Raw genomic sequence first — 18,994 nt, forward strand, 5'->3', positions numbered from 1 at the left:
ATATACAAGTAGACACCGCCACCATTGAGTACAGGTACAAGGAGACCCCCCCCCATCACTATTGAGTAGAGGTACAAGGAGACTCTATCGATAAACATCTCTCCTGGGCTGAGGTATTAGACCCATTAACCAGCACCCAGATCATAGCCCTCCATATCCCACACGACAATGTATCTATCTTAAATGCAGAAATCTAAACATCATTCACCACTTTAGCTAGCAGTTCATTCCACACTCTTACCAATCTCTACATGAAGAAGTTCCCCCTAAGTTTCTCATCTTTCACCCTTAACCCATGTCTGCTAGTTCTCTCACCTAACCTCAGTGGGGGGAAAAAAACCTGCTCACATTTACTCCATCAATGCCACTCATAATTTTGTACACCTCTATCATATCCCCCCCTCCCATTCTTCTACACTAAACCTATTTAACCTTTCCCTCTGACTTTGTTCCTCAATTCCCTGCGACATCCTTGTAAATCTTCTCTGCACTCTTTCAATCTTCCTCCGTGGGCTGTTAAATATTTCAGAACAGCTGCTGTCATGAAAGACGCAACAGAAATGCAAAACTTCTTTTTTAGGATTTCAGAATTTGTAAACTTCTCGGACTACTTGCCAGTGGCGTCACTAGGGTTGGTGTCACCCAGGGTGGTAACTCCGATTAAAAGCTGTGGCCTACAGGGAATGTTCCTATTGGATGACTTGTAATGGGAATAAAGTGTTGTTTGATAATGGAACATTGTGGGTGGAAAAGAACCACTCTTGCCTCATCATTTTGCAAGGATGGGCTAGATGGCCGACTCTTGCTCCTGTTTCTGATGTAATGTGTAACTTGGAATCTTCCAAATGAGTTTGTAGACCTTGTTATGGAGCTATGATGGTCAGTAGGGGGTGAAATCCTGGCTGGTGGATGAGTGAAGATCCTATAATTATTAACTCAGCTCTTCTTTGCAAAATAAAGCAGGAGTGGTTCCTTTCCACCTACAATGTTCCCTGTTATCAAACAACACTTAACTCCCATTACAAGTCATCCAATAGGAAAATTTTCTTTTGGCTACAAAAGAGTAACCAGAAAAATGAGAGGATCTGGTTCAAAAAATGCAAAATGCCACCTCACACACAGCAATAAAGAAGGGAGGTGTGGGGAGGTGCAGTAAAAATACAATTGTGTTGCCTGGGTAACCGGACAATTAACTTCCTTAGATGATTCAGACTGAGATACAGGGCAAGGTTAGCATAGCAAAAGGCCACTCAGCCCAACTCTCCATGAAATCCTGGCAGATAGTAACCCCTCACAAAAAGAGGACTGAGTGGGTGTTAACTGCAGGTAGCAGCTGTAGGACACATCCCAGGCTGCTGGAGGCCGATTATTGGGCAACAGTTTATGGGGCGGGGATTCGAGGTCAGTTACGCCTCCTGTGTGGGCGAGGGCACTGAAAGTTTCCTGATCGTATTGGGGGCGGAATGTGAGCTCAAGTTCGTACGGGAGACAGTGTGGCTGCATAGGTCGCAGAAGCACGTGAGGAGAATCCACTGACATACAGCAACTCTGCTTTGCTTCTCTTCCTGTTATTGCTGTAGGCACCGGGCTCTGTTAGCAGCACCTCGGTGTGTGCCTTTACAGCAGGGAAATGTTGACAGATTGTGTGCATTATTATATTTTGTGTGTGACAATAAAGGAATCTTACTATTTATGGGATCTTGTTATGTAGAAATCTCCTTCAGCAGTGGCTATCCTTCTGACATCCTTTGCTGCAGAGTGCTTTTGGACTTTGAGAAAGGCATATATATATATATATATATACACACACACACACACATATATATATATATATACATACACACACACACAATTTGTTATCTGAGTCTCATTTCCCTCTCACTTGTGTACTAAACCACCCTAATAGCCTCTTCCCTACCCATCTGGGTCAGTACAATCAGTGCTATCATCGTGCCCCAGGGAAAAGAACTTTAAATTTTAAAAATTTACATTTAAATTTAGACATACAGCATGGTAACAGGGCATTTCGGCCCACAAGCCCATGCCGTCAAATTACACCCACTTGACCTATAACCCTTGGTACATTTTGAAGGGTGCAAGGAAACTGGAGCCCCCAGGGAAAACCCATGCAGATGTGGCGAGAATGTATCAACTCCTTACAGACAGTGTGGGATTCGAACCCCAGTCCCGATTGCTAGCACTGTAACAGCGTTGTGGTACGCTGCTCCCAAATTCCCAACAGCAGCATCTTGCTTTCTCTGGCAGGTCGAGTGACACAGTGCAATCCCAAATCCATGTGAGGGGAGAAGTGTGCTGCCACACCCCAGCCCCTTTTAGCTCCCCATTCCCTCAGTGAGAAAGTAGTGGTGGAGCTATTGAGCTACTGTGTGCACAGAAGTCCTTGCACCCACAGTTCCCGAATGCATCCAGTGAGCCTGACAGAGGCAGGGAATCTGGTATCAATACCACAGACCAGACAAGATAAGGATAAATAATAAAAGGTTTAATTCTACCCATGATTCAAGGTGATAACAGGATATTAGTGGATAACGATTATTCTCTTAATTCAATTGCCTGCTAATGTGCACACTACAGAATTTCTATTTACTCATGTTAGTGGAATGATTGCCCACTAGGACTGACCAGCCTTCTGACTCAGTGGGAAATTAATGAATGACACATCTTCAAGAGACAGTGTCTGAAGAAAGCAGCCTCTTTCCTCGAGGACACCCACCACCCAAGCCATGCCTTCTTCACTCTGCTACCATCAGGGAAAAAAAGGTACAGGACGAACACCCAGCAGCACAAGGACAGCTTCCACTCTGCCATCAGATTCCTGAATGATCAATGAACCACAGACACTGGCTTAATTTTTAAAAAATATTTTATTTTTGATTTTCCAAGACTCGCGCAAATCCAGAACAACCATATGATCTTTCTCAATAATGAGATATTACATTCAGAGTCATTTTCCCTGGCCCACCCCTCTTGCTTTCCTTCCATTCCCTAATGCCACAAGGAAAAGATTGTGTAAATTAAAACTTAAGAGTCACAACCCTGATGGAACCAAATATAAATCTAAAGTAACATAAAATGAAAAAGATACAAAACAAAAGCACATCATCTCCACCCTGACCCACTTCATTTATCTCAATCATTCCACTATTAGAATGGATTTTTACCTTTCTTCTATTTAGAAGGGGTGTAGCTACATCTGTGAACCTATATGTTGCAGTTAAGGCTGCCATACCCTAACTAATAGGTCAGGACTGTAAATAATATCTCTGCATAAAGTAGAACCCAGAGAAAATTAAAGGAAATTGTCGGTGACAAACATAGATAAGTGGCTAGTGATGAGCATATCTCGGAAGATCTTTCCTGGAACCAACACACCAATGGCATCATGAAGAAAGCCTCTACTTCCTCAAGAGTTTGCAGAGGAGCTAGTGGAGTTGTTCAAGTCAACCGGTACGGACTTGAAGGGCCTACATGGCCTGTTTCTGTGCTGTAAACGGTTATATGGTTATGGTATGGTTATATTTTCTCAAATTGTACATGATTTTCGCCAGGGGAATACAACTCTATCTCCATATTGCATTGTGTAATGTTTAGTTAGGAGTCAGACTTCCATGTGACCACCATACACTTCCTGGCTACTGACAAGGCAACCTTCACAAACTGAATTTGGTATCTGGACAGTTTAAAACTCAAATAATCCATAATGTTTCCCAGAAGGAACAATTTCAGATTCTCTGGAAAATCTTTATCATTCTTTTTTAAGAATGCCCCCAGGTCCTCCCAGAAGTGGATGAGGGTGCTAATCTCCACACCACATCTGAAGCACACTTCAGAAATTTCTGTTTCGATTTATGCAATTTTTATGGTGTGAGGTACAGTTGATGCAGGAAATTGTATTGCACCAACCTGTACCTGGCATTAATAACTGTTGTCATGCTGTCCAGACACGAGTCAGACCAGCACCACTTGTGGATTGTTGTGTCCAAGTCCATCTCCCACCTTTCCCTTGACTTGTGTAAGCCCGGCTTCAGGCCCTCATTTTTGGAATAGGAGCTGCATCAACTTGTGTGTATTCCCCTCTTGAACTAGAATCTCCATGTCACTACACATGGGCAGGGCCATAGTCAGTCCCAAATTATCCCTTAAGAAAGATTTTTAGCTGGAGATATCAGAAGAAAGTTTTAGTTGTTTGAATAACATTAGCTGTCCTTGCTCATAACGATCCTCGATACACCTTATCCCCTTCTGGCACCAGGTGTCCAGGATTTTATTATCCAGAGTCATTGGTATTAATTTATTCTGGGTCAAGGGTGCTTTAGGAGAGACAGTGTTTTACTTTGACATTTTTTTTAAAAACACTTTTTATTTAATTTATAGTTATAGAAAATGTTGGCACTGAAAGCTGCTGCAAAACAACTAATTTCCTGAAAGGTTCATGACAATAAAATGACTGATGTGTTTTTATAGAATCATCCAGAAAAATACTGTAATTAGAAATGCAAAGGTACCCTCCATCTCAGCAGTTACTCTTCTGGTCATTTCATCCGATGAGAGCCCTGGCAGGAACATGTCACTGACCAAACTTCCTCACTGCACATCCCCCACAGGTGAAGGAGAAAACACACACACACACATCCACCTGCATACATGCACATCCCAACACCCCCACACACACCTTAGTGCCTGCACACACACTTGCACATCCCCCCTCATGGACGCATAATCCCAACACCCACATGAGCATGTAGGTGCAAATACAAATCACCCACACACATGCACACACCCACATGTGTGCTCATTGACCAACAAATGCCAACAGCCACACATATGCACACAAACACCCACACACATTTGTGCTCAGACAGACACATCCGCACAGACATGCACTGTTGCACAAGTGCATACGCCACACACACACACACACACACACTCTCTCTTGCAAACTTATCTCAAGTTACTGTTTGAACAGCCAGTTACAGCGTTATGCAAATAACTACCCTCTAGTGCATTTCCTCAGCAAAATCAAAGACAATTAAATCTTGCGAACATCGATCAGAATGGGTTGCAAAGCCTTACTGGTGCTAATGTCAGCAGTGGACCCGGTAATTGAAATGGTTTCCATTATCTTTGCAGTGAGCAATTTGACACACTGCAGATTGGAATGGGAGTCGGAGGGTTACATTAGTGTAATGAAAGGCAGACTCAAGAGCAGGCAGTTCCAGCTGCTTCCCTCATTGAGGATTCATCTCAAATATCCAAACACATATGGTCCCTGTCATTTACTCTTCCCTTGGAGAGTGGATGATAACGTTTCGAGCAACAAAAAAAATTCTCCCATTCGAATGATTGCCACTAAGTGATATGGTGCCCATATGGTGTGCGATACTTCCACGGGAGAAAGGATTTGCAGTGTGGTTTCACACCAATGTTCTGCAACAGAGGCACACGCAGACACCAACCCCCACCTCTTCCCCCTTGGGAGAACAGATCCCGCAACGAAAGCCACTCAATCAAGACGGAACAGTGATGCCTTGAAACTGCAGGGAATGTTAACCCCACTCTCTTCAATTAAAAAAATGAAGATGTTTAAAATTAACCCATAATTCAAGGAAAATAATAACCATGATGTGGGAAAAATGGTGAAAGTCTCTGAGAAGACGTGTTGAATTCTGGGTCTCACAACAGAAGACTTTTTCACCAATGCTAAGAAGAGGTTTTTCTTTCATTTAACTGCTTTCTCTATGCACTAAAACAGGAGCTGTACTTGGCCACAAAGATCCCTCCCTCCCCCCCCACCCCAAGTTGCCTTCCTCACTGAATGAGGCCAAAGTGGCTAAATTTGTGCACAGCAAGATCCCATAAAGTGTGATGCAAAAATGTTTCTGATCATCTGTATTTCCCGATATGTTCATGACAATAAATTCAGAATTCTGAGCTAGGGCATAATAGCGTTCATTATGATCTCCTTTAAAACCTTCTGCATTTCTTTGAGAGACCACAAAGAGATCTGCCGAGTGCACTTTCTGAGCCCAACCCCGTATCCCTGATTTCACCTGCGTACAAGATCCATTCATCTCAACTGTGAAGGACCCAACAAGTGAGATGCTGGAATAGGGCTTTCCAAAAACATACAACTCCCCAGGATGAAGAAATGTCTCCACAAATGGGAGTCTATATTGAGATTTCAGTGTATGGGAGTCTCAATATTTATGGGAATTATGGTGCCTGGGGGGAGTCTCAGTTTATGGGTGCCAGCAATTTGGAGGCTGTGCATCAGACTCACTGTTGGGGTTGTCAGCAAGGCACTTTTACATAGTCACTGAACAGCAGGAAATTTCTGCTCCGGAGGCAGTGTAAAAATGTCGGGACAGAGTTTTTAATACAAATTCCATCCCGTAATTTTTCCACTCGTACCCCTACACATTTTTACAGAGCGGCTGCAGTGTAAATTGACCTCAGCCACTCTGTAAGAAACAGGCCTAATGAATATGATGTTCCCCTTCTGACAATCTCCACAACACAGGAAGGCTGCATGAAAGTGCCCCTGTGTAAACAACCACATCAGAACACCCCGGAGGTAAGTATGCTAATTTGTTTCAAAATAATTCACAGAACTGTCCAGTATAGACCAGAGGGAGTGATGCAGGTGAAGAAGGGGTTAAATCTCAGATGAGACATTAAGCTAATGCCCTGTGTGCCATGTTAGAAGATTTTGAAGTTGAGCTGGGAAGTTTCCTGCATGACAAAAGCAGTTCAAAGTGACTTCTTTGCACTTGGTTATTTTGGGATGGGGAAGTCATTACTTACAATATACATTGCTTCCTTTATCTGTGCTCAGGGTACAAGTCAGGATGAGTCACTGCTTTACTTGTCAATGGGTGTGGAACCAATCTGGTTAGATGCATTCCTGAAAGCTGCATCTCAAGGTGTCATGGTCTGGACAAATAGATTTTTCTTTTCCATACAGTATTTTAAAAAATTATTACTAATCCATTATGTTAGTGTGCACATGCAGATACAGAGACATATATGCATGCGTGCAGGCACACACCCCTATGCACACGAACAGACAAGCACACACACCCATATGCACACAACAGACAGATATGCACGCACACACCATAGGCGTCTGAAAGGGAATGCAAGCTGTTCCATCAAAAGATGTTGCAAAAATACTCCCTCAACAGGTTTGTTTGGTGGGGAATGTTCTTACCTCCATCATTCCTCCCTTGTTACTCAGCCATTCCTTAACTGCTTATTAACTGTTAACCTTTTCTAACTATTTACTCCCTTCTTACTCACTAATTCCTTGTTACTCTGTTTCTTAATGACCTATCCTTGACACAAAAGTGACATATCCTATAAGCACATCTCCTCACTTGTCAGGAAGTCACAACAGTGACTGCACTTCCTGAGAAGACTTAAGTCGGGCAAGGCTACTGCCCACCTTGTCAATTTTCTACAGGATCTTCGTCCGCGAAGCCAAGCCAAAGAAAGAAGACAAGAGCTTTATCAAAGGCATCCTGGCCAGCTGTACCACAATGTGGTACCGTGGCTATAGAGCACTGGATTGGAAGTCAACCCACAGGACCATAAAGACAGCAAAGAAGATCACTAGGGTCTCCCTCCCACCACCACCTCCCCACTCCCACTGTCCATCAAAAAGATTTACTGGGATTATTGTCTAAAGGGAGCTCATAAAATCAGTGAGGACCCCCGCCACCCTGCATCTTCAGAAAGAGATGCAGGAGTATGAGACCCAGAACCACCAGGCTGAGGAACAGCTTCTTCCCACTGCTGAATAACCGATGAACAAACCCTCCATGTGCTTGTACAATCTGATGAGAAATAAACTTGAACATTTATTACATAATAATTCCTTGTTACTTTACTCTCTTGGAACATATTAATGCTTTGTTACTCTGTACCCTTTAGCCCCTTTCATACTTGCAAGTGTACCAAGGAATTAATGGCCAATCAGCCTAAAAAGGATGCAGTTTGAAAGGAAAATCTTCTCAATGTCGGCATCAGATGACATCATCTCATAGCGGGGATTGGCAACCTTGACCCCTAGAACAATCCCTGGCATCTGCAGACGCTGGCGATGCAATCAGGCAAGTGTAGAATGGACAATTGCATTGTGGGATAGAAATTACCCATGTTTTTGTGTGAGGGCAGGAATGTAAAGGAAGAAAAGATTAAAATGAAGGTATAAACTTTGCTGTGGAAAAGTTGCAGCAGGAGAGAGGAAATAAATAGCAATAGCAGACAATAGCAAACAGTGTGGGAAAGTTAGTAGCGATATAGTGCATACTTTATAAAGACCATGGGGAAAAAAGTGATGGCAGACCTGACTTCCCAGAATACCATGTGGCAGAGAAACCCCTCCATGAGTGCAGCCCTTTCACTCTTGCATGGCAGGTCCCCCATTGCTTTTTCCCCATGGTCTTTTTTTAAATTGTAAGTGATAGCGCTACCAACTTTCCCACGCTGTTTAAAAACTTTCTGCTAGTGCTATTTATTGATAGCACTTTCCCACAGTCCCTGATAAAGGTTTATGTAGGTCAGCACAACAACAGGGACTGAAGGGCTCATATTGTGCTGTACATGAGGCTTAATTATGTAATAATTAATTTTGTTCAAATATAAGATGATAATACATTGATCAGGATTAATGGCAGGTCCACAATCACTCGATGCATCGTGACATCACCGGTAGAAGGTAGAACACTCCTAACTCCGGGGATGGCTCCTTGCAAGTGTCCCAATTAAGAGCGGTCAAGTGTGAAAACACCATTCCTATCCTGGGACAGTGAACAGCCAATTTAGTGGGACATAAGTGGAAAAGGGGATTTTATTGCTCAGTGATTCCTTGTTAATCTGTATCCTCTTGTAACTCCGTACCACCTTGTTACTCAGTAATTCATTTGTCTCCTTTGTTACTTCAGAGTCCCTTGTCATTCAGCTCTCCTTTGTTACTCCAAAATCCTTTATTACTCCATTTTCTCTTGGTGATCAATGCTTTGATCAATCAAATTGTTGCTTGGAGGTAATATGGGAGTAGACACCTAACAGAAGACTCTGTCCCGACGAGATATGGTCCAAGATATATAGTAACATTGGAACTCTGTCACTGTTCTCGGTGCCTGACCATCTTAACATCAGTGGCTCTGACAGAACCAGAGAGACCTATACCCTTTCGATTTGCTGTTGAACTTCATCTGCTTTCACCGATGCTATCCATTTTGAAGATGAGTTGAGTTCTGCATGAGCCTCACCCAATATTTATTCCCCAATCACCATCAATAAACACTAGTTGATCTGGTTATAAGATTGATTTGTGGATGCTTGCAGTACATAAATTTGCTGCCATGTTTTAGAAATTGCATTTAAAAAAAAAAGATGACTGCTGGCAATAAAGAACTTTGGCATGCCCTGGGACTGCTGAACAACTGTACAAAACACTAACTGGACCTCACTTGGAGTACGGTACACACTTTATGAAAAGAATATGGTAGCAATTGAGAGCTCAGCACAACTGGAACTAGGGGACACAGGGCTCAAGATTCGAGGGAGTAGAATTAAGGCAGAGATGAGGAAGAAAGTAGTCAATCTGTGGAATTCTCTGCTTGATGAAGCAGTGGAGGCTATTTTTTTAAAATGTAATTAAGACCATAAGATATAAGAGCAGAAGTAGGCTATTCAGCCTGAAAAGTTTGCTCTGCCATTCTGAGTTGATCCATTCTCCCACTCAGCCGCAGTCCCCTGCCTTCTCCCCATTACCTTTGATACCCTGACTATTCCAATAGCTATCAATCTCTGCCTTAAATACACCCAATGACCTGGCTTCCATAGCCACCCACTGTAGCAAATTCCAGAGTTTCACCACACTCTGGCTAAAGAAATTCCTCTCTGTTTTAAATGGGCACCCTTTAATCCTGAAGTTGTGCTCCCTTGTTCTACACTCCCCTACCAGGGGAAACAATTTTGCCACATCTACTCTGTCCAGGTCTTTCAACATTCAAAGTGGTGCCCTTCATTCTTCTGAACTGCAAAGAGTACAGTCCAAGAGCCGTCAAACGTTACTCATATTGCTAATCCCTTCATTCCAGGAATCATTCTTGTGAATCTACTCTGAACCTTCTCCAATGCCAGCACATCCTTCCTGAAATAAGGAGCCCAAAACCGTACTCCAAATGAGGCCACATCAGTGCCTTAGAAAGCCTCATAAAGCAAGTTTGAATAATGGGGGAATTAAATAGAATGGTGAACTGGAGAGTAAGTGCAGCCATGTTGATGGCCAGATCAACCACGGTCTTATTGAATGGCAGAGCAGGCTTGACGGGACAGATGGCATCCTCCTCCTTTTCCAGATGTTCTTCTGTAGAAGAGGTTTACCAGGATGTTGCCTGGAATGGAGGCCTGCAATTGTCGATTGGATAGATGCTGGAGCCTACAAATCTGAGGAGTGAACTCATGGAGGTTTACGAAATCATGAGTCAAAATGAGCGGAGTCAGCCAAATTATATTTCGCAAGGGTGGGCAAGTCGAAACCCAGAGAGCATGGATTAAAGGTGAGGGGAGAAGATTAAAGGAGATCTAAGGGGTATCTTTTTCACAAAGAGGGTGGGGAAAGTTTGGAACAAGCTGACGGAGGAGATGGTGGAGGGAAACACCATAACAACTTAGCGGTTAGTGCGATGCTAATACAGCACTAGCAACCTGGGTACGAATCCAATGCTGTCTGTAAGGAGTTTGTACGTTCTCCCTGTTTCTGCACAGGTTTCCTCTGGGTACTCTGGTTTCCTCCCACATTTTAAACACATACAGGGGTTGTAAGGTAATTGGGGCATTTGAGTAGCATGGGCTCAGGTGCGGGAAGGGCCTGTTTCCATGCTGTATGGCTAAAATTAACACTTTTAATTTAAATTAAAAGTGTAATTTAAACTTAAATGGTACTTTGATAGGAGGGACACCTAACGTAGGCAAGTCGAGCGTCAATCCATAGGACCACATGGGTAGAGAGCATCACTGGGGTCTCCCTCCCCCATAGACATGATCTACTGGGATCGTTGCTGGGAGGGGGCATGCAAAATCATTGAGGACCCCTACAACCCTACATGTGGCAAACCACTACTCCCATCAGAAGAGAGATACAGGAGTACCAGGTTGTGAAACAGCTTCTTCCCACAGGCAGTGAAACTACTGAACGGCTGGATGAAATGCTCATCTAACCCTCCAAGACTACTATTTAATTAAACAATATTTATTTATTTTTACATATGTGTATACATTACCACACATGCATTGTCTGTCTGTATTTGTGTTATGTTTTGTTGTGTGCCAAGGACAGATGACAATGAACTTCAACTTGGTTGAGGTGGGGCAAAGGGCCAATTTCTGTGCTGTAAAATTCTAAGATTACTCCATGACTAAAAAGTTAATGGAATAAAAGTGAGGTCATGGTTGATGAGCTTTAAGTTGGATATCTTTCATGCACTGTGCCCCTATCACAGTGAGAACAGGTTGAATGAGAAGACGACGAAATGAACTGACCCAGTGTGTAAAAGTAGAAGACACAATTTTCTTGTTTATTTTCATTGTGTGATGACATTGTTTAATGGGTTTAATGTATCATATATGTTGAACGTTTAATGGGTAGGGAGGGGGGTTGGAAGGAGGGGGGGAAAAGGGAAGAAAATGACACTGTGTATATTCAAGAGGGAAATGTTTGTGTGTATTTTGGTCAATATGGTTCATAGTGTGAGAAATTAAAAAAATAAATAAATAAGCTTTTTACATGCTGCAGCCAAAGGTTCTTTTGTTTAAAGAAAAACACAAATCTGATACTGTACATTAGATCATAAATTTAACAGATGGAAGATAAATATTCACAATTACAGTTACAGTGAGAGGAAGTGGTGTTTGAATAGTGTACACAGGTCTTTTTGTGGTCTCAGAGTGGTTTATGGTTGGAGTGGTAGGGGGAGGTTCAAGAACCTGACAAAGGTGCTGTATCTTCTGCCCAGAGGTCACAGTGAGAAGAGATTGAGATCAGGGTGATGGGGGTCCTTTATGATATTGGCTGCCTTCTTAGTCAGGTTGAATTTTATCATTGAATGCTCCACCACCAGCAAACACAATCAGAGACTCATTTAATCCTTTGGTTAGTTTTAACCTTTCATAATATATACTCCAGAGTAGGTCTGTGGGTGAACTACAATTCCAGCTGGTGGTTGGGTATAAAACAGGGACACAAGAGTATGTGCACTTGTTGGTAGTCCTTGAAAATGGACACGGAGTCCAAAGCGTTAAGGAAGACATTAAGGCAACACCACACATGGATGTCTGCAGTGGATGGGAGGTTGAAGCCCTTGATGGACTTGGTATATTTGCTACTTTCTGCAGCCTTCCATGTTCCAAGGCAGTCGAATCACCAAACTAGCCTGTGTTGGTGCCAGTCAGTGTATTTTCCACACACCCATTGATGTTCAATAGAATATTTGACTTTGTGCTAATTCTCCTCAGATTTCAGAGAGGTGTTGGTTTGCCGCCTTCATGGTTGCCTCAGTGTACTGGATCCAGGAGAGGTGTGGACTCCCAGGAACTTGAAAGTACTAACCCTCTCCACCACCATCTCATCAATGAATCAGATGTGTGCTTTGTTGGCCTATCCTTTCTAAAATCCACAATTAACTCCTGGTTTTGTTGACGTTGAAAGGAAGATTGTTCTTCTGGCACCATCCAAACAGACCCCTGACCTCAGTCTTGTATTCTGATTCATTACTTTCCATTATTTGGCCAACAGTGGTGTCATCAGCAAATGTATAGATTATGATGGAGTCGAACTTGGCTGCACAGTCAGGAGTGTACAGGGAATAGAGAAAGGGGCTAAGCACACAGCTTTGGGAAGCCCCTGTATTGATTGGCAATTGGGAGAAGGTAATGTTGCTGATCCACACTGATGTGGCTCCACTGATGAGGAAGTCGAGGATCTAATTGCAGATGATGTACAGAATCCCAAATCCTTTAGTGTAGTCAATGACACCATCCTCACTACTTTCTACAGAGGATGCATTGAGAGCATGCTGTGCAACTGCATCACCACCTGGTTTGGAAGCTGCACCACCTCGGACCATAAGACCCTGTAAAGGATAGTGAAAGCAGTGGAAAATATCATTGGGGGCTCTCTTCCTACCATCTGCAACACTCAATGCAGGTGAAAGGCAACAGTTTTTTCCACTAAGCCACAAGGCTCCTGAATTCCCAGAACATATATGGATAGTGTACTGTGGACTTTTACTGTATACATTTTAATATTTCAATGTGTTTAACTTGTATTTATGTAAATAAGCTCCATGGTCCTGGAGAAACGCTATCTCGTCTTTACCGTGCAAGCAGGGTAAATAAAGGTGGGTTGACATGATGAGTGTTGCTGGTATGATGGTGTTGACCACCAAGCTGTAGTCAATGAACAACAGCCAGAAGATGGTGTTCTGTGGATCAGGTGATCTAATGCAGAGTGGAGGGCCAGCAAGATGGTGTCTGCTGTTGACATGGATTGAAAACATCTGCAAAATCTCCAGCCAACTAGTTTGCAAATTTTTAAAGAACACACTGTCTGGGCTGGATGCTTCCTGGGGATTTGCTCTCCCGAAGCTTCTTTCATGCAGTCACCATGGCCTGTGGAGGCTCGCAGGGAGGCATCATTGATCCCTGTATAGAATGCACTGAGCTCATCCAGAAAGGATGTACCGTGGTTAATGATGCTACTTCGTCTCACCTTATAGGATGTGATGGCGTGAAAGTCCTGCCACAGATTCAGAGAACCAGTCTGAGATTCCAGGTTGGTCCAGAGTAGTCTTCTCACATTGGTAAGGCCTTCCAGAGGTTGTACCAATCTCTCTGTATATTGCTAAATCACATGACTTGCATAGTCTATTGGACAGAGCTCCCACAGACATCTGTGATCAAGAGGTAAATGTTGGCAGCACGGTCAACGCAGCGGTTAGTGCAATGCTATTACAGGTTCGAATCCAGCGCAGTCTGTAAGGAGTTTGTACTTTCAATGACTTGCGTGGGTTTTCCTTGGGTGCTTCAATTTCCAAAACATACAAGGTTTTAGGTTAATTTGGATGTAATTCAACAGCACGGTTTAAGTGGCCGGATTTAGCTTCTACTGTGTTGTAGATAAATACAAAAAAATTTGCTTCTTCCATTCTTTTAAATAATCTTACGGGATCTTTCACTCCTACTTGAGGTGGCAGCCGATGCCCCTGGCCTCTGCTTAAAGCCCCATCCCTCACGTCTTCACCAGTAACATCCACGGCAGCCTAGTATGTGTTTGCAGGCCCCTGGGGCAAGGCTCCAAACCACTAGTCCTGACTCAGTGAAGTATAGCGACCTACAGAATGAATTTGTTGCAAAAGATTCTCAGCAACACGCACAATTCACGTCCTTTGAGACAGGTTCCAGACAATGTCTCCACTCCCCTGTGGCCTCTGATCAACAACTTTGGTGGACTGTATTAAGAAATGACGAAGTAGATGAAGAACGGCGAACTGAGTAACAATTGGTGTACAGAGTAACAATGTTGAGTAATAATGTTGCAACTAATAATTGTGCAGAGAAAACCAATGGATGAGGAATAAATGCTGAATGACAATTGAGTGAGTGTCAAGGTGCTAGGTAAGATTTTAGCAGTATACTAAGGGAGTATTAATAAAAGACAATATAAAACTTGCACCACGGAAGAGACTGAGTAATAGAGAAGAACTGCGGAGTATGGGTGTACTGAAATAATATGGTAATTGATCTCCATCTACAATTTATGAAATTTTTCAGCAAAGAGCCCCCTCCCCGTACACACATACAACCTCCCCTCCATTAACTCATCTCTGACTCCCGCTGCTTCGAAAAATCAGCCTACTTATAATGAAACTCATCCTACCCCAGCCATACTCCCTTCACCCCCCCCCCCAGGAGGAAAATTCACAAGTGTGAGATCACACACCAGCAGATTCAAAGTCAGCTCTCCGCCTCCCATTATAAGACTCTTGAATGAACTCCGTGATGAATAAATTTAAACTTGCATTCAGTTTCCATTAAACAAAAAAAAAATTACCTTCCTCAAGAGATATCAATAATGGAGAGTTCCTGAAGGTTTGCTCTGGACTTTCCATAAAGTAAAAATTTTTCCCCAAGAGAAAAATAATTGAGGAATTGTAAAATACAAGTATACCCTGCTTTACGAAGGTAGAACATTCCTGAGAAACCGTTTGTAAAGCGAAAATTCATAAAGCGAAGACCCATTGACTACTACTGGAGGCAATTTTTGTAAAAGCGAAAACCCATTATAATTCCTTCATAGAAGTGAACGCGGGTTTCTTCATCTAAGTGAATTTTTGCAATTCATGTATTCATAAAGTGCAGAATTACAAAAATATTGGAGATGGGTGTAAAAAGATTTTGGTGACCAGCAATGGGATAATCATGGATAGGGGATCCTCAAGATGGTATAAACTTTGCTGTGGAAAAGTTGCAGCAGTAAGTGTGAAAGGTGGTGAAAGGAGGTCACTCGATGAAGCCTCTCAATAGGAGCCCTGAGTTGGTTATCTTGCCTCCCGCAGCCAATGGTCTTGCTGCAAGTGGTCCCTTAAAGGCGGTAATCATGGGACATATGATCATAGCCAGAAGGTTAGATCCAGGGTATCTAGCTGAGTGATGGTCACAAACGTCATTGACAATGGTTGTCCGTTTAATGGGTTTGGAGTGGGATGGGAAGGTAGGGCAGAAAAAAGGGGAGAAAATGCCACTGTCTATATTTAAGAAGGAAATTTTTGTATGTATTTTGAGTGATATGGCTCATAGTGCGAAAAATTTAAAAAATTTAAAAAAAAGACAAGGGTCGTCAGTCTCATTGGATGGGATGGGTAATAAATGCTGGCCTGCCACCAATGCCCAGGTCGCAAAAATGAACAGAGAAAATAAAGTCCTCTCATCTCCCTCCCCCACAATAAAGCCCTCTCATTAGACAATCTTAAACAGGAGGAGACTGTTACCTTTAGAAATGGAATTACAAAGGGCCGCAATGGAAAGTTTGTTGCCTCTTGAAGCTTGGAGTGAAATTCTTCAATGGTCACAGTTGAATTCTGCAGGTGTAAGAAAATTTTTTAAAAAAGGTCAGATGAGTATTCCTGATGTCAAGAGGCTCATTTATCAGTGGAAAAACAACCCCTTGGATGCTAACTTTTGGGAAGACCCCTAGGTTGACCAAAACTCTTGGGAACTCGGATCATTTGTCTACTCATACATCCAGACTAAAGAAAGCAACCCAGGTTACTGTACCATGGTTTTGAGGAACTACTTTCCAATGACAGAGGGAGAGGGGGAGAGGGGGAGAGATGGTGGAATGAGAGGAAACTCATTCCCTCTTTCACTGATGGAAGACTCTTGAATGAGTGAACATAGTTTCAAGGTAAGTGGTCAGTCATTTAGATCCAGGGACGAGAACATTTCTCCTCACAGAGTGATAAATCCCCGAACTTCTCAGCCTCACACAGTTGCTGAGAACTAATTAAGGAAGTTAGTCATCAAGGTTAAGGGTTACACAGTTAGCATAGTGATTAGCACAGCGCTATTGCAGCCCCAGCAACCAAGGTTTGAATCCGGACCTGTCTGTAAAGAGTTTATACGTTCTCCCCGTGTTTGTGTGGGTTTCCTCCAGCTGCTTGGGATTCCCCCCACCCTTCAAAACATACAGGGGTTGAAGGTTGTTTGGTGTATTTGGGCGGCACTGGCTTGTGGGCTGGAAGGGCCTGTTACCGTTTGTTTAAAATTAAAATTTAATTTAAATTTCTTGAAAAATCAGGAGGTTTAAGGATGACTGGGATCTGGCTCAGGGAAGGAGTCGAGGTCTGCCTTGATGTATTGTGGAGGCAGCGCACTTTGCACACACTGTGACAATAAGAGCGGTCTCAAGCCTGCAGAGATAACCTGAAAACAGGGCAACCAGAGAGGTACACAAACAAGGGTTTCATTTTCTCACCAGCAGACTTTACAAATGGTGGGTTTGTCCTTCTGGAAACCAAATTTCAATGTTCCTGCCCACACGGAAACATTTTTGCTGTCAAGTGGCAAGCTTGTTCCTGAAATCTGCAAGCTCCATCCATTCACCTCCCCCTATATTGCTTTCCCTCATCTCCATTGTACCTTCCTGAATACCTCCTTCCCAGTAATGGTCACCATACCAGCCACTCCTCTCCCCTCCCACAGCTCAATCCTTCTCCCTGCTCCAAACCCACACCTTTCCAAGTGAAGCCCTGTGGTTGAGATGTGAGGAGATTTAGTTTGAATGGAGATCGGGTGGGCAGGATCGGAATGAGTAAGGAAAATAGATACAAATATCTTTTGGTGGTCTGGATCCGGGGGAAAGAACTTCAGTGGAAGGTGGCGTATATAGGATGGTGAGTAAGAAAATCCTTTTTATCTAGTGAAGGTGGTGGGGCTATGGAATACGCAACTGGATCATCTTTATCCCAGGGTAGAAAGTTCTAGAATGAGAGGGTGTAGGGTTGAGGAGAGAGTGGACCTGAGGGCAACCTTTTCACTCATAGGGTAGTCCTTATCTGCAACAAGCTGCCAAAGGAAGCTCTGGAATTGGGTGCAAAAACACTTGGACAGATACAGTATATAAGTAGGAAGGGTTTAGAAAGACATGGAAAATGGGATGATCCCTGATGTCAACTTGATTGGAATGGATGAATTGTGCAGAAGGAACTGTACTGTGCTGCAATCCACACCAATTCAACATTCCTTTATTGTCATGTAATAGTACAGAATATGTAATGTGACACAAAATTGCCTTCTGCCTGACATGTTCACCATTCATGTCACCCAGCATCCTTTACAGGGAGAGAGAAAGAGAAGCAAAGAGTGTCCATGGATTCTCCTCCAGAGCTCCCACAGCCTCTGCAGCCACACAGACTCCTGTTCGATCCACAGGCAACCTGAGGTCCAGATCCAAACCTCCAATGTGATTGGGAAGCCTTCAGCGCCCGAGGCCCTTCAGCACCCTCTCAAATCCTGGCTCCGATACCTGGTTCACATGAGCCAGTGTCCAGGAATCACTGCCAATGCAGGTCCTCTAACCACAAGTTGCCAGCAGCCTGTGTGAGTCCTGTGCTGGTTCACTGCCGTGGTCACTGTCCTGTAGTGTTATTTCCTTCTCAAAGAGGGGGGTGGGGGGTTCTCCCTGTTTCTGGTGCCCTGCACTGGTCCGCTACTACCCCAGAGTCTGCAATGCCTCATAACCACTGCCGAGCACAAGAGTTAAGGGTAGGCTTAAGAGGTAGTTGAAGAAGGGAGAGCAAAGGGGTATCTGATCAGAATATTACTTGTATAGTTTTCTCTATTTTCACACCAGGCTGTTGCCCGATAAATGGGCCATGGGGAAGAAAACAGAGGGACATTCTCATCTCCCCATTGACAGATTATCTCAAGCCCACCCAGTGTCATAGAACAAGGTTGGTGAAACATGGATGTTAAATAAGAAAGTCTGCAGATGTTGGGCAACTGCAATACACAAATGTACTGGAGAAACTCAGCAGGTCATGCAGCCTTAATGGAAGGATGTTGCTCCAACCGCAGACTCTCGTCCTGTCCGCCTGCCCACAGAGCTCCCAATGCCCTGGCCACAGTCCCTCTCTTAAGGCCCGGCTGCCTGCACATCCAAGCTCCTCACACCCCAAGCATGGATCCTTGCCCTGACCACCCACCCATCCAAGTTCCAAGATGCCCCAAACACGGACTTACCACCCGGTCCCGTTACAATTTTGTGTAACGTTTTGGACTTGGGACCTTTGTCATGTAGAAGGAATAACAGACTCCCTTATATAAGAGGGGTGGGGGGGGGGGGGGAAGAAGGAAGAGGCAGGGGAGGAGCAAAAGCTAACAGATGAGGTCAAAGGTGGATCGA

At 43.5% G+C, this 18,994-nt stretch overlaps 1 protein-coding gene across 2 annotated transcripts in view; it reads right to left on the minus strand.

Moving 5' to 3' along the window:
- Positions 1–18,994, minus strand: part of LOC138735825 (protein CBFA2T1-like) — a 221,214-nt gene that overhangs the window by 118,464 nt on the left and 83,756 nt on the right. For both annotated transcript variants that reach the window (XM_069884303.1, XM_069884302.1), the window contains exon 4: positions 16,080–16,169. In XM_069884303.1, the coding sequence (XP_069740404.1) occupies positions 16,080–16,169 (90 nt within the window). The remainder of the gene's footprint in view (positions 1–16,079; positions 16,170–18,994) is intronic.

Source organism: Narcine bancroftii, chromosome 6, assembly GCF_036971445.1.
Source record: "Narcine bancroftii isolate sNarBan1 chromosome 6, sNarBan1.hap1, whole genome shotgun sequence".
Lineage (NCBI taxonomy): Eukaryota > Metazoa > Chordata > Chondrichthyes > Torpediniformes > Narcinidae > Narcine > Narcine bancroftii.